Source organism: Saprolegnia parasitica, assembly GCF_000151545.1.
Source record: "Saprolegnia parasitica CBS 223.65 unplaced genomic scaffold supercont2.8, whole genome shotgun sequence".
NCBI lineage: Eukaryota > Oomycota > Saprolegniomycetes > Saprolegniales > Saprolegniaceae > Saprolegnia > Saprolegnia parasitica.
The window spans coordinates 708755-721103 of record NW_012156402.1 but is presented as its reverse complement, the minus strand read 5'-3'; the positions used below and the strand labels follow the sequence as shown (position 1 = coordinate 721103).

At 60.5% G+C, this 12349-nt stretch overlaps 4 protein-coding genes across 4 annotated transcripts in view; 2 read left to right on the top strand and 2 right to left on the bottom strand.

Moving 5' to 3' along the window:
- The window catches only part of SPRG_19487 (hypothetical protein), a gene marked incomplete at both ends in the record, with an annotated part of 3864 nt that extends 1714 nt beyond the window's left edge, over positions 1-2150 (bottom strand). Inside the window, one exon of the mRNA XM_012342022.1 lies at positions 42-2150. Within this exon, the coding sequence (XP_012197412.1) occupies positions 42-2150 (2109 nt within the window). The remainder of the gene's footprint in view (positions 1-41) is intronic.
- A 2160-nt stretch (positions 2151-4310) lies between these two features.
- SPRG_03391 (hypothetical protein) lies at positions 4311-8096 on the top strand. Its single transcript, XM_012341966.1, has one exon. It carries the CDS (start codon positions 4336-4338, stop codon positions 8032-8034), a length of 3699 nt encoding a protein of 1232 aa, XP_012197356.1. The 5' UTR covers positions 4311-4335; the 3' UTR covers positions 8035-8096.
- Positions 8097-8532: 436 nt separating this feature from the next.
- On the top strand, positions 8533-10334 carry SPRG_03390 (hypothetical protein). Its single transcript, XM_012341965.1, has 7 exons — positions 8533-8785; positions 8838-9015; positions 9081-9432; positions 9490-9601; positions 9652-9866; positions 9918-10015; positions 10063-10334. The coding sequence occupies exons 1-7, from the start codon at positions 8545-8547 to the stop codon at positions 10262-10264; spliced, it is 1398 nt and encodes a 465-aa protein (XP_012197355.1). The 5' UTR covers positions 8533-8544; the 3' UTR covers positions 10265-10334.
- A 173-nt stretch (positions 10335-10507) lies between these two features.
- Positions 10508-12200, bottom strand: SPRG_03389 (hypothetical protein). Its single transcript, XM_012341964.1, has 6 exons — positions 12029-12200; positions 11791-11974; positions 11387-11738; positions 10997-11322; positions 10848-10945; positions 10508-10790 (listed from the first exon to the last, which is right to left on the bottom strand). Exons 1-5 carry the CDS (start codon positions 12165-12167, stop codon positions 10927-10929), a joined length of 1020 nt encoding a protein of 339 aa, XP_012197354.1. The 5' UTR covers positions 12168-12200; the 3' UTR covers positions 10508-10790; positions 10848-10926.
- Between the last annotated feature and the right edge of the window lie 149 nt (positions 12201-12349).

Here is a 12349-nt window from a genome sequence, read left to right as displayed (position 1 = left end):
AGCGCGGCGGCAACACGCTCGCGCTGTCGGCGCCTCCGGACCACGTACTGTGCCAAGGACTTGTGGATCAACCGCTCGGCCACGGTTGCCCGGAGCCGGCGCAGCCCGACGAGCAGACGGTAGAGTCCGTCGAGGAGAAAGACCTTGGTACGGCCCACTTGGGCGTGGGGCGGCGTCGTCGGCGGCAGGAGGCGCACGAAATGCGCGACCATGGCGGCGACACTGTCCCGGGCGCCCCGGGGCGCGAGGCACTCGTACGTGTGCACAAACGTCGCGTGCGGCATGCGGATCGGGTACCCGGACCGCGCGATCGTCGCCGCTTCGAGAATGCCGGAGCACCGCAATTGCTCGGCTACTCGGGGCGCGTCGAGGACTGTCGGGCGCAGCTCGTCGTTGGGCTTGATGCAGCGTACAAAGTGGGGCGCGGTGGCGTTGAGGACCGTCAGGAGCGACGCGAGTTGGACCTGAAACTTGGCCGTCAACGACGTCGGGCGACTCGACTCGGCGGCGACGACGGGGAACAGCGACACGAGAAACGGGTTGCTCGAGGTGCGCAGGAAGGCGAGGACGTCCGAGTGCACGTGGTCTTTGTTCTTGTCGCAGAAGCCGTCGGCCGAGTAGACGACGGCGCCAGCGTAGTGCGCGATCGTAAACTGGGCGCGTGCTTGCTGCAGCTTGGTCGTCGCGAGGTGCGTATGGCGCTTGGCGACAACGTCGGCGTACTTGGCCGCGAGTTGCGCGTCGTTGCCTCTGGGAATGACGCACTGCTCGTCCAAGAGGCAAAAGAGACCGGTTGGCCGCGCCTCAAACATGACGACGCACGCGTCATTATTCGGGTACTGGACAAACGTCCACGGAATCGCTTCGGCCGCATACTCCTTCTGCTCCATCTCGAACACGTACTTGGCGAAGAGCTGCTGGAGCTTCTCGTTGGCAAAGTTGATGCAGAGCTGCTCGAGCGAGTTGGTCGCGAAAATCTCAAACCCAAAAATGTCCACCACGCCGATGAAGCGGGGCGCCGTCACGGTGCGCCGCGTCGAGCTGCTGTACCGCATCGACTCGTTGATGCGCTCGACGAGCCACTCAAAGACGCGCGCGTAGATGGCTTTGGCGACCGCGTCCCGGGTCGTCGCCGCTTCGAGCACACTCAGCGACGTCGTGATGTGGTCGCCGCCGGCCTTGATGAGCTTGGTCGTAAGGCCATGCTCGATGACGCCCGTGTCGACACCCAGCAGCGCCGTGGCGGCCGCGACGTCAGCGTCGCGATGCAGTGCACTCGCCTCGCCGTCCTTCCTTGCAAACGTCACGTTACCGAGGTGCAGGACTGCCGCGATGAGCTGGAAAACGTCCTGTTGCTCGGAGGCGTCCATGCCGATAGCGGTCATGGCGTGGCGCGTCTTGGCGTACTGGTCGCTGTCGTCGACGCCGTCTTGTCGGTCGTAGCACTGGCTGCTGCTGAGGTACGCATAGTCCTCGATGTGCGTCAAGCCTAGAGATTGGAGCTCGTCGGGCGTTGCGCCACGTAAGAGCTCGTAAAAGATGTGGTAGTTGCGCTCGCCTTTGGCCTGCGAGACGAGCCGGACGCGCTCGAGAAGGTACGTCGAGATGGACGCGCCGAGAAGCGACCCGGTCGACTCAAACTCGAGCCGAATAAACTTGCCAAAGCGCGACGAGTTGTTGTTGCGGTTGGTCCGGGCGTTGCCAAAGGCTTCGAGGATCGGGTTGGACTCGAGCACGCGCTGGGCGAGATCGCTCGACGACTCGGACGTGAGCGCCGTCACGTAGTTGAGTATGCACTTAGTGGTCTCGGTCTTGCCGGCGCCCGACTCGCCGCTCACGAGGATACTCTGGTCGCGCCCCGGCACGGTGTGCATCTCGCGGTATGCCCGGTCGGCGATCGCATAAATATGAGGCGGCAACGTCGAGTCCATGCGCTCGCCGCGGGCGCGCTTGCGGCCGTGCTGCATGTAGCGCGCCTTGACCTCGTGGCCGTAGAGCGGCAGCGGCGTGAACGGGTTCAAGGCAATGAGCACGGCGCCGGTGCTGGTGTAGATGGCCTGCGCGTCAAAGCGCGCGCGCAGCGTGGCGAGGATCGAAGCCTCGTCCAGCTGCACGAGCGACGTGAGGTCCTCGACCGCGCCCGCCAACATGCTGCTCCTGCAAATGGGATGACGGTGGCTGGCAGGAAAAGACACTCGCGCTGCCAAAACCTCCCAGAATAAGTTCAGCAACCCTACAACTTCGATTTGTACTTCGATTGGAGACGTCCGACCAGCTTCCAGCGACCAGCGACCGAAGAGATGTCAGGCGACAGCCAAAGATGCTGCACGTGCCTCGCGCTGAATTCAAGGCTGCGCGGTACGAGCATGCACTTGTTCGGAGCCTTGGAGACGGGCCCATTTCAGCAGTCGCACGACGTTTTTTGTGCAGGACCCGTGCCCAGCTGACGCTTGGACCCTTCTTGCCCGTTGGTCACCAATCGACAACGTCGACTGCAGAGGTGGTACAGTGGTCATCGGTCTCTTCTTCCTAGTATACGTTACCATGTAGTAGCTTTTCCATTGTCCGGGGCACCGGCCGGTCGAAGCAAGAGCTTCCATGCTTGTGGTCAATGACTGGGGATGATTGCAGCTGGATTCCTCGCGTCGCTGAGAGGAGTCGACGGAAGAGACACACGGTGCGGTGGCGCTCTGATCCGAGCGCGCCTGGTTTCATGGACCGAAGGAATCGAAGTTGGTGACGTCCTTCGACCTCCCACAACGCATATACGGGCAATCACCTTATCCAGGCTGTAACGCAGTGCACTTGCGTAGTTTTTACGCCGGCGCCGCCGCTGAATTCCCAGAGCCGCAACGTGCTGCGCCTCAACCCTGTTGCTGCTGCAGCAGTAGCACAGAGACCGATGGGTGCTTCCCATTCCGACGACGGTCTTGCAAGAGACAGTGAGTGCAGCTCCGTGTCTGACGGCGGACCGACTCGCGTGGGATATCCTTCTCTTCTTCGCCAATCGATTTGGTTGCGCCCATGTGAAGAGCTGCAAATGAACACATTGTACCAACGGAGTGCTAGTGAAGACGGAGTTGGTTTTGGCGCGAATCAAAAATCGAAACGTCGGTTGGGGAAGCCAGCGTTTCCTGGATTTATTCGCGTCGTCGCGTGCATAGAAAATTTAGCTACTCTAGTACTCGATGCTCGCGATAGTGCGCGTACTGTACGCGACGCTTCGTCCATGGGACATGGTGGGCTAAGGTCTGCTGAGCCTCCTCGATGGAGAGAGCTACAAGAACTGGGCATACGGGTGTCAATTTACGATCCGTTCTCAATGCTTCCACTTCAGAGGTCGCCAACACGGCGCATGGTTCCACGAAGCTACGTGCGCATCTCGACACCAATGCATTTCTATTGGCGCTCAATGGTCCCATCGCACCAAGGCGCCAAGGCTGGCGATCTTGGTCGCAAGCCCGCGATTGCTCAGATGTTCCAGGCCTCTCAATCCGACTGCCACGTAGGTTGACCTCTGCAAAGTCGATATATCAATAACCATTTGATAGAGGTTGTCCGCGCAGTGTTGAGGCGTCGTGAGTGCGTGAGACCGGTAGCGAGGCAGCTTGTGGCGATGTCGTCACGGTATGGCAGTGTCAGAGCTCTGACGATACCCCTCGTCAACGAAATGATCATGTGCAAATGACTTACAACGATGCCACCAAGGAGCTACAAATGCTGTGTGGCTAGCCTCGATGACATGGACCGCAATCCCAGCATTCCAGCCTGCGCCATGCACACGCCTCGCTTCCACAACGGCAAGATCCACTGCCGCCGGTTGTCGCACCACGCTGCACGTCGTTCATTGTACCTCCATGACCTTGCTGATATGTACTGGAGTCCTAGTATATCACTTCAACATGGACCATGTCACTTGAGTTGTCCAGCGCGTCATACACTCAAAAAGGTTTTCTGGCACCTAGGAGGTCTCTAAGGGCTGTAACTGTGTCGACAAGGCACGCATCGGACACTACAGGTACAAATTTGTCATAGTATTGAGCGACAACTTGTGCACCACTCGATGGCATCCGATGTTGACGGCAACTCGTTTGAGGAAATTTTACAATCGAGCAACGAGGTCGACCCGCTACGAGATTTTGGCCAATGGCATCGCGTCGTGGTCCGATAATCCGCCAATGGCCTTGCGCGATTCGAAATTCATTGCGTAGAATTCAAATATTTGATGCGCTCGAAAAGATCTTGATCATTGTATGCAATCACAACCAGGGGCAAAATAATACCTCTCGCCACGCAGCCGGTGAGGGGCAGAAAAAGACAAGACCAGCGTCGACGATGCTCAGCCGCGGCCGCTCCAAGAAGGCGTCGGCGACCGTCGACGACCTCACGCTGCTCGTGACGCTCGATGAGGCCACGATCCTCCATGCGCTGCAGCGGCGCTTCGAACACGACGAGATCTACACGAGCACAGGCGCGATCCTCGTCGCCATCAACCCGTTCGCGCCCATGCCCCACATCTACGACGAGCACACCAAGGGCGTGTACATCGAGCACGGCAACCGAAGGGTCACCGGCGAGAAGCTGCCCAAGCTGCCACCCCACGTTTACGCCGTCGCCGACACGGCGTTCCGCGATATGAACAAGGACACGTGGGTCGACGCGTCGCTCGCCAACTCGAACGTGCTCGATGCGCTGCGCGCCGAAGCAGCGCCCGTTGCCGTGCAAAACCAAAGCATCCTCGTGAGCGGCGAGTCGGGCGCGGGCAAGACCGAGACGACCAAGATCCTCATGAACTACCTCGCGTCCGTCTCGTCGGCGACGACGACAAACGGCCACGCCGCCGAGCGCGAGAACGTGCGCAACCGCGTGCTCGAGTCCAACCCGATCCTCGAAGCCTTTGGCAACGCCCGTACCAACCGCAACAACAACTCGTCGCGCTTTGGTAAGTTTATTCGCCTCGGCTTTGCAAAGGACGGGTCGCTTCTTGGCGCGTCCATCTCGACGTACCTCCTCGAGCGCGTCCGGCTCGTCTCGCAGTCGATCGGCGAGCGCAACTACCACATCTTTTACGAGCTCTTACGTGGCGCAACGCCCGACGAGCTGACTGCGCTGTGTCTCACGCACGTCGAGGACTACAAGTACCTCAACCAGACGCAGTGTGTGGACCGCAAGGACGGCGTCGACGACGGCGACCAGTACGCCAAGACGCGCCACGCCATGACCACGATCGGCATGTCGGATGACGAGCAGTGGAGCGTGCTCGAGCTCGTGGCCGCGGTGCTGCATCTCGGCAACATCACCTTTGTCACGCTCGACGGCGAGAACGACGGCTGCCGCATCACGAACGAGAGCGCGCTGGCGTCGGCGAGCCACCTCCTCGGTGTTGACAAGGACACACTGCAGAAGAACTTGTGCAGCCGCGACATCAACGCCGGTGGCGACACGGTCACCGTGCTACTCTCGCCCGAGAAGGCCGAGGTGACGCGGGACGTCATGGCCAAGACCATCTACGCCCGCCTCTTTCACTGGCTCGTCGACCGCATCAACGTCTCGATCGGGTATAGTCCGCCGGCGGACGAGCGGTTCATTGGCGTCGTCGATATCTTTGGGTTCGAGATCTTCGCGACCAACTCGCTCGAGCAGCTCTGCATCAACTACGCCAACGAGAAGCTCCAGCAGCTCTTCTCGCAGTTCGTCTTTGAGATGGAGCAGAAGGAGTATATCAAGGAGGCGATTCCATGGACGTTTGTGTCGTACCCCAACAACGACGAGGTGGTCACGATGTTCGAGTCGGTGCGACCCATGGGCCTCTTTGCGCTCCTCGACGAGCAGTGCAAGCTCCCGAACGGCAACGACGTGAGCTTGTTCAACACGTACTTTGACAGCTTTGCGGCGACGCCGCATCTCCACGTCTCCAAGCTCCAGCGCGGCGTCCAGCTCTTTGTCATTGCGCACTACGCCGGCGCCGTGCCGTACGCAGCCGCGGGCTTCTGCGACAAGAACAAAGACCACGCGCACACCGAGGCGCTCGGATACCTCGCGTCCTCCTCGACGCCGCTGCTCCAGACGCTCTTCACCGCACCTCCTGCCTCGTCGTCGTCGACGGCCGGCACCAAGCAGCCGTCGACGGTTGTCGCCAAGTTCAAGTCGCAGCTCGCGAGCTTGCTCTCGCTGCTGCACACGACCGCGCCGCACTTTATCCGGTGCATCAAGCCCAATGACGACGCGTCGTCGACGGAGTTTACCGTCGACCGCGTCGCCGAGCAGCTCCGGTGCTCCGGTGTCCTCGAAGCCGCCAAGATCTCGCGCACGGGGTATCCGATCCGCTTTCCGCATGCGTCGTTTGTGCACTCGTACCTTTGCTTGACGCCTTCTGTGCCATTTGAGAAGGAGAACCTCCGGGGCACGGCGACGGCGATCGTTGCGGCCCTTCGCGCCGGCGCCTTTCTGCAGCCGCCGAACGCGCCGCCGATTACGTTTGCTGACGAAGGCCGCGACAACTTCCAGGTCGGTCTCACCAAGGTTTTTCTGCTGCTCGGCGCCTATACGCAGCTCAACACCGTGCGCGAAGAGCTCTTTGGGAAGGCTGTCATCGCCATGCAGCGCGTCGTGCGGGGGTTTCTGGCCCGCGTCGTGTACCGCCGCATGCGCGCTGGTATCCTCCGTCTGCAAGCCACGTTTCGGGCGCGACGCCAAGCGCGTCACTACCAGCGCCTGCGCACCAGTGTGATCATCGCCCAAGCCGCCGTTCGCCGCTTCCTTGCGCGCCGCCGGTACCAAACGGTGCAGCGCGCCGTGCTCACGCTCCAGTGCGCGTACCGCTGTCATCTCGCCCGCAAGCAACTTCAGGCCAAGCGCGCGCTGGCCGCGACCCTTCGCCTCCAGTCGATCGTTCGCATGCACCAAGTGCGCCTGCGAATCCGCCCGCTCTTGCTCGCGGCGCGCGAGGCCAAGCGGGCGGCCGAGGCAGCGGCGCTTGCGGCCATGCCGGTGCTTGCAACGCGCGCACGCCCGGTGCGAAGCGTCTTTGTGGAAGAGTTTAGCGAGTCGGACTCGGACGACGACGAGTCGATCTCGTTTGTGGACCGTCGCAGCACGCGCCTCTCGCTGGTCGCGTCCTCGAGCGCGTATGTGGTCATCGTCGAAGCCGGTGGCAGCCTCGGTGTCACGCTGGACGTCAGCAACGGCGCTGCGATCGTGTACCGCGTGCACCCGACTCTGAGCACGACCGCCGACGTGTTGCAGATCACAGCCGGCGATACGCTCGTGTCGATCGACGGCCGCCCACCGGTGGTCCCGACGACGCTGCCGATCTCCGTCGGCGGCGGTCGCCGGTGCTTTCTGTTTCCTCCCTCGGCGCAGCCAACGCTCTTTGAGTTTGAAAAGGCCGCGTCCGGCCTCGTCCGCGTCGCGTCGACTACCAGCTCGTCGGCCAAGTGCTACGACGTGCTCTGGCTCGAGGACAAGAGTCTCGGGCTCGCGCTGCGCCAGGACCCGACGACGGCGCGCTCTATCGTGACCAAGATCTCGGCCTACCATAATCCCGGTATGGTCAACGTGCACGAGCAAGACGTGCTGCTTGCCATCAACGGCAACGACGTGGCCCAAATGGAGTTTCCCGTCGTCTGTGACCTCCTCGCCCAAGCCGCGCGACCGCTCGTGCTGAGCTTCGAGTCGAGTGTCCGGGCGTATCACACGTCGTCGGTAACGCTGCTCCAAGGCGCCGTGCTCTTCCACGTCATCTGGGACGGCGGCCGCCTCGGCGTTGCGCTCAAGAAGAACGCGGTCACGAAAGGCCCATTCCCGTACGTGGCCAAGGTCCAGGCTGGCGACTCGGTGGTCGGTCGTTTCAACGCCAAGCGGTCGCCGCTCGGCCTCAAGGTCTCGCGCGGCGACAAGCTCGTCAAGGTCAACCACCAAAGCATCCGCGACGTGCCGTACGAGAGCCTCCTCACGCAGCTCCGCGCCGGCGCCAAGCCCATCATCCTCAGCTTTCTTAAGGGCAAGAAGCCCAAGACCATTGGTGGGGCGTAGAGACACGATTGTCGCTCGTACTAGTACTAATCTATATCATACCACCGTCTACCGATCCCCATAGCCTCGAGCGCCTACATACTAATACATGACGGCCGACGCCTTGGCCTGCTCGCGAGCCGCGCACGTGAGAGGTCGCGGCTGCGTATCGCGACCTGCTTGTTCTGCCATCAGGGAATGCGCCATCAACGGCTGGACGCCATGCAGCATCATCTGCTGCAAGGCGCATGGAAGATGATGGGCAGCCTTCGCCGCCATGGCGTCGCAAGGCCATCCTTGTTATGCGAAGGACGTCGCTGGTACATGCACCGGCACGCGGCTTGCGACACGAAGCGCCGCTCGGCGACGGTTGATGGCCACGGATCCATCGCGAGCTTCCACGATTCTTCTGGGCCGAGTGAAAGCGCAATCACCTAGGACCCCTACCCCCGATGGAAAAACAGCCAATCAAAACGACGTATGAAGTTACGCCTGGTCATCTGCGTGCAGTTCAGATCCCGTCCTTGCCCCATGCCACCGCTCGGCGACCACTGCCCGCGCCTTGTACCGCTGACCTTGGCCTCGACGCCGACGTCGGCGACGCTTCTACCGCCGCTGCTATCGGCGCCGCCGCGACTACCGCCCTCGCTACTGCACACGCCGACGGCGGCGGCGGCGGCCGATCTCCGAAACTGGCTCCTGCACCACCAGGTCGACCTCGACCGCGTGGCCTTTAGCGCTGGCGCCGTCGCCCAAACTGCCTTGGCCAAAGGTAGCCGCGTGCTCGGATGGATGGCGCAGTAGGCTTGAGTGCATACACGTAGGCGCGACCTCACTTGCCGTGCCGTTTGCACTGACCATGAACGTGCACTCGGCGCGGGCGTCGGACCTCGCGCCGCTGCTACAGCGCGAGTCGACGCTCCTCGACAACGAAGTGCTGGTCTTGCATCTCGTCTACGAGCGGCTCAAGGGCGACGCGTCGTTTTGGGCGCCCTTCTTACGGTAACCAACTCGACCGCCGACGTCGCAGGATGATGCTGATGGAGCGTACTATTGCGATGGCGTAGGAGTCTCCCGTCGAGCTTCGACACGCCGATCTACTGGTCGCACGCCGAGTTCCACGAACTTCAAGGCACCAACGTCGCGATGCTCACAAACGTGCTTCGGCAGCAGCTCGTGGCCGACTACACGACCATCTACCACCGGATCTGCCTCCGTTACCCGCACATGTTTCCGCGTGACCGCGTCTCGATCGGCGACTTCAAGTGGGCGCTCAGCGTGCTCTCGTCGCGGGCGTTTGGCATCACCAAGGACGGCGAGTACCTCCAAGTGCTCTGCCCGGGTCTCGACCAGCTCACGCACGACGTCAACCTGCACGTGCCCCTCGACGAAGTCATTGTGTTTGACGCGTCGACGCAGGTGCGCTTTGGCAACTTGATTGACGGATCGATGATGAGTCATACTCCATTGTATTAGACGCTGGAACACCGAGTGCACGACGCCGTCGCCGCCGGTGCACCGCTCACGATCAGCTACGGCCCGTACTCGAACGCCAAGCTACTCTGCGCATATGGCTTTGTCGTGCCAGGTACCTCTCTTGAAATTTGAATCTCAACCCGAAACAACAACACGGCGCAGGCAATCTCAACTGCGGTATTGACTTTTGGCTCGACATTCCGCGCTCGGACCGGTACTTTCGCCTCAAGAAGGCGCTGCTCGACTCGAACGCGCTCACGGCCGCACAAACGTACGACTTTGAAGGCACGTTGCTCGGCCACGCAGTCTCGGAGCGGCTCCTCGCGACCGTTCGCATCATCCGCATGCACGAGACCGAGATCGACGCCCACAACAACGTACGCCGATCTCTCTCTTGTCCGAGACGTTGTTCCAACGTGGAGTTGTAGGCGTTCAAGAGCCAAATGATTTCTCGCACCAACGAGATGCTGGTCTACGACAGCCTCATTGCGGCCTGTCGCCAAAAGCTCCAGTCGTACACGTGCACGTACGTCCTCTTGATACATTGAAGCGAGAATGACGTGGCGCGCGCAGGCTCAAGCAAGACGAAGCGCTCGTGGCGTCGGGGATCTCGATGGGCCACCGGCTGCAGATGGCGCTCCAAGTGCGCATGGAAGAGAAGCGCGTGCTGGTCGAGACGATCGAGACGCTTACCCAGTGGAGCGACTACCTCATGGTCAAGCAAGACTCGGACACGCTCGTGTACCCGCCCCACGACGTGACCATGGCTCTCTAGCCGCCGTATTTATCCGACCCCGCTGATCTTGTCAGTGGGGGCGGTACCCTCCTCAATCCCAGTACCAGTAGAATGTAGACGTCGACGCCCCACTAAGATCAATAATATGAAAGATGCATGTAAACCAGTGGACGATGATATTCTATCAAAGGAGGACCAGCAAAGCCCTCGCTGACGCGACTGCCGTACTGACTGGAACTCGAAGTAGCGTGCGATCCACGAGCGAACAATATCATATTTTTGTACGTGAATGTTTCAACAACGATTTAAGGATATTTACTAATAACACTGTCAACTGATTGTCAAGGCGCGAATGAAGTTGTCCTGAGAACCCTAACCAACGACGACCGAGGGCGGGTACGCGGTCGACGTCTCGTCTTGGCCGACCAGAAACTCCTTCCACTTGGAGAGCGTCCCAATCGTGTCTTGAAGCGTGCGCTTGTCTTCAATGCGCACTTGCAGTGCAAAGTTGAGGTACACATTATTGTTGGTGCCCGCGGCCAGCAACTCTTCGTCTTGCTTGAACCTAATTGCACAAAATGAATTGATACATTGATACTTTTTTTCCGCGAGATCGTAGTACGTGGTCGTAAAGGACTGCAGCTTGCGGCGGCACGACAAGATCAAATTATCGTACACGGCAAGTTCGTTGCGACGCGAAATCATGCGTCCTTGAAAGGCCTACGCGCATGTAAATGAGCCTACTGCACTCCAAAAATCGCATGTCCATACGTTGTTGCGGTGGGCGATCTCGGTCTCTTGCATGAGGATGATCCGAAGCGTCGCGAGGAGTCGCTCCGAGACGCCGTTGCCAAGCAAGGTGCCTTCAAAGTCGTACGTCTGCGACGCCGTGAGCGCGCTTGCGTCCAAAAGTGATTTTTGAGCTTGTAATATGGGTCCGACGGCGGAATGTTGAGCCAGAAATCGATGCCACGGTTGGGATTCCCGGGCACGACAAAGCCGTACGAGTAGAGCAGCTTGGCGTTCGAGTACGGGCCGTAGCTAATGTTGAGCGGTGTGCCGGCGCGGCAGGCTTGGTGCACGCGGTGGCTCATGAGCTAGCATGGCATCTCTTGTGAGCATGATGGATAGCAGCGGTCAAGAACGAGGAGGAGGACGGACCTGCGTCTTGTCGTCGTAGTTGACAAAGGCGTCGAGCGGCTCCTTGATGTGCACGTCGTGGTTGAACATGTCCATGGCCGGGCAGAGCACATGGAGGTACTCGCCGTCCTTGACGACGCCGAACGCGCGGCTCCAAATGACGCTGAGCGCCCACTTGTAGTCGGCGACCGAGAGTGTTTCGCTCTTGAAGAGCGACGGGTACCGCTGGAAGATAGGGCGGTGGATCGATGTGTAGTCGGCGATGATCTGCTGGCGCATCATGCTGCCGAGCAGCGCGACGTTCGTGCCTCGGAGCTCGTTGAAGATGGCGTCGGGCCAGAAGATGGGCGTGTCGAACGTCTGCGGCATGCTCCTGCCCAAGGCGTCAAGATGGTATTGGACAACGGATGACGATGCGTGCGTACCGAATGAACGGCGCCCAGAACGACGCGTCGCCCTTCTGCCGCTCGTACATGAGATGCAGCGCGAGAATCTCGTCCGGCGGGAGGCTCGAAATGTGCTCTTGCTCGAAGATCGGCGCCAGGTCCGACGTCCGCGCCGACTGCACGTTCATCGTGAGCTTGAACGGGATGTCGATTGTGTGTTCGCCTAATAGTAGCGAGCGCATCATTAGCACCGAGGCGAACGTAGGCGGCACTGGACCTTGGGCAAAGTCCTTGGCGGCGACGACGCCATGGCCTTCGCTAGCGCCGTAGTAGACGATGTTGAAGTCCTGCAGTGAGACGCCGTGGCTGCTTAGCCACGCCTGGAGACCGGCGACGACGGCCTTGGAGTCGACCATTCGGGATATTCGGGATTGCGCAGTCTCGGAGGATGGACCGCCAAGCTGATTGCGCAACGCCACCAATTTGGCCAGTTATCCGGATAAAGGTATCCGGATATGACGTGGCACGGCTAACGACGAGTATGCAGCACCATCGCGCACCGGTGACGATAAGTGCGTCGTGACTCGTGTGGCATGGC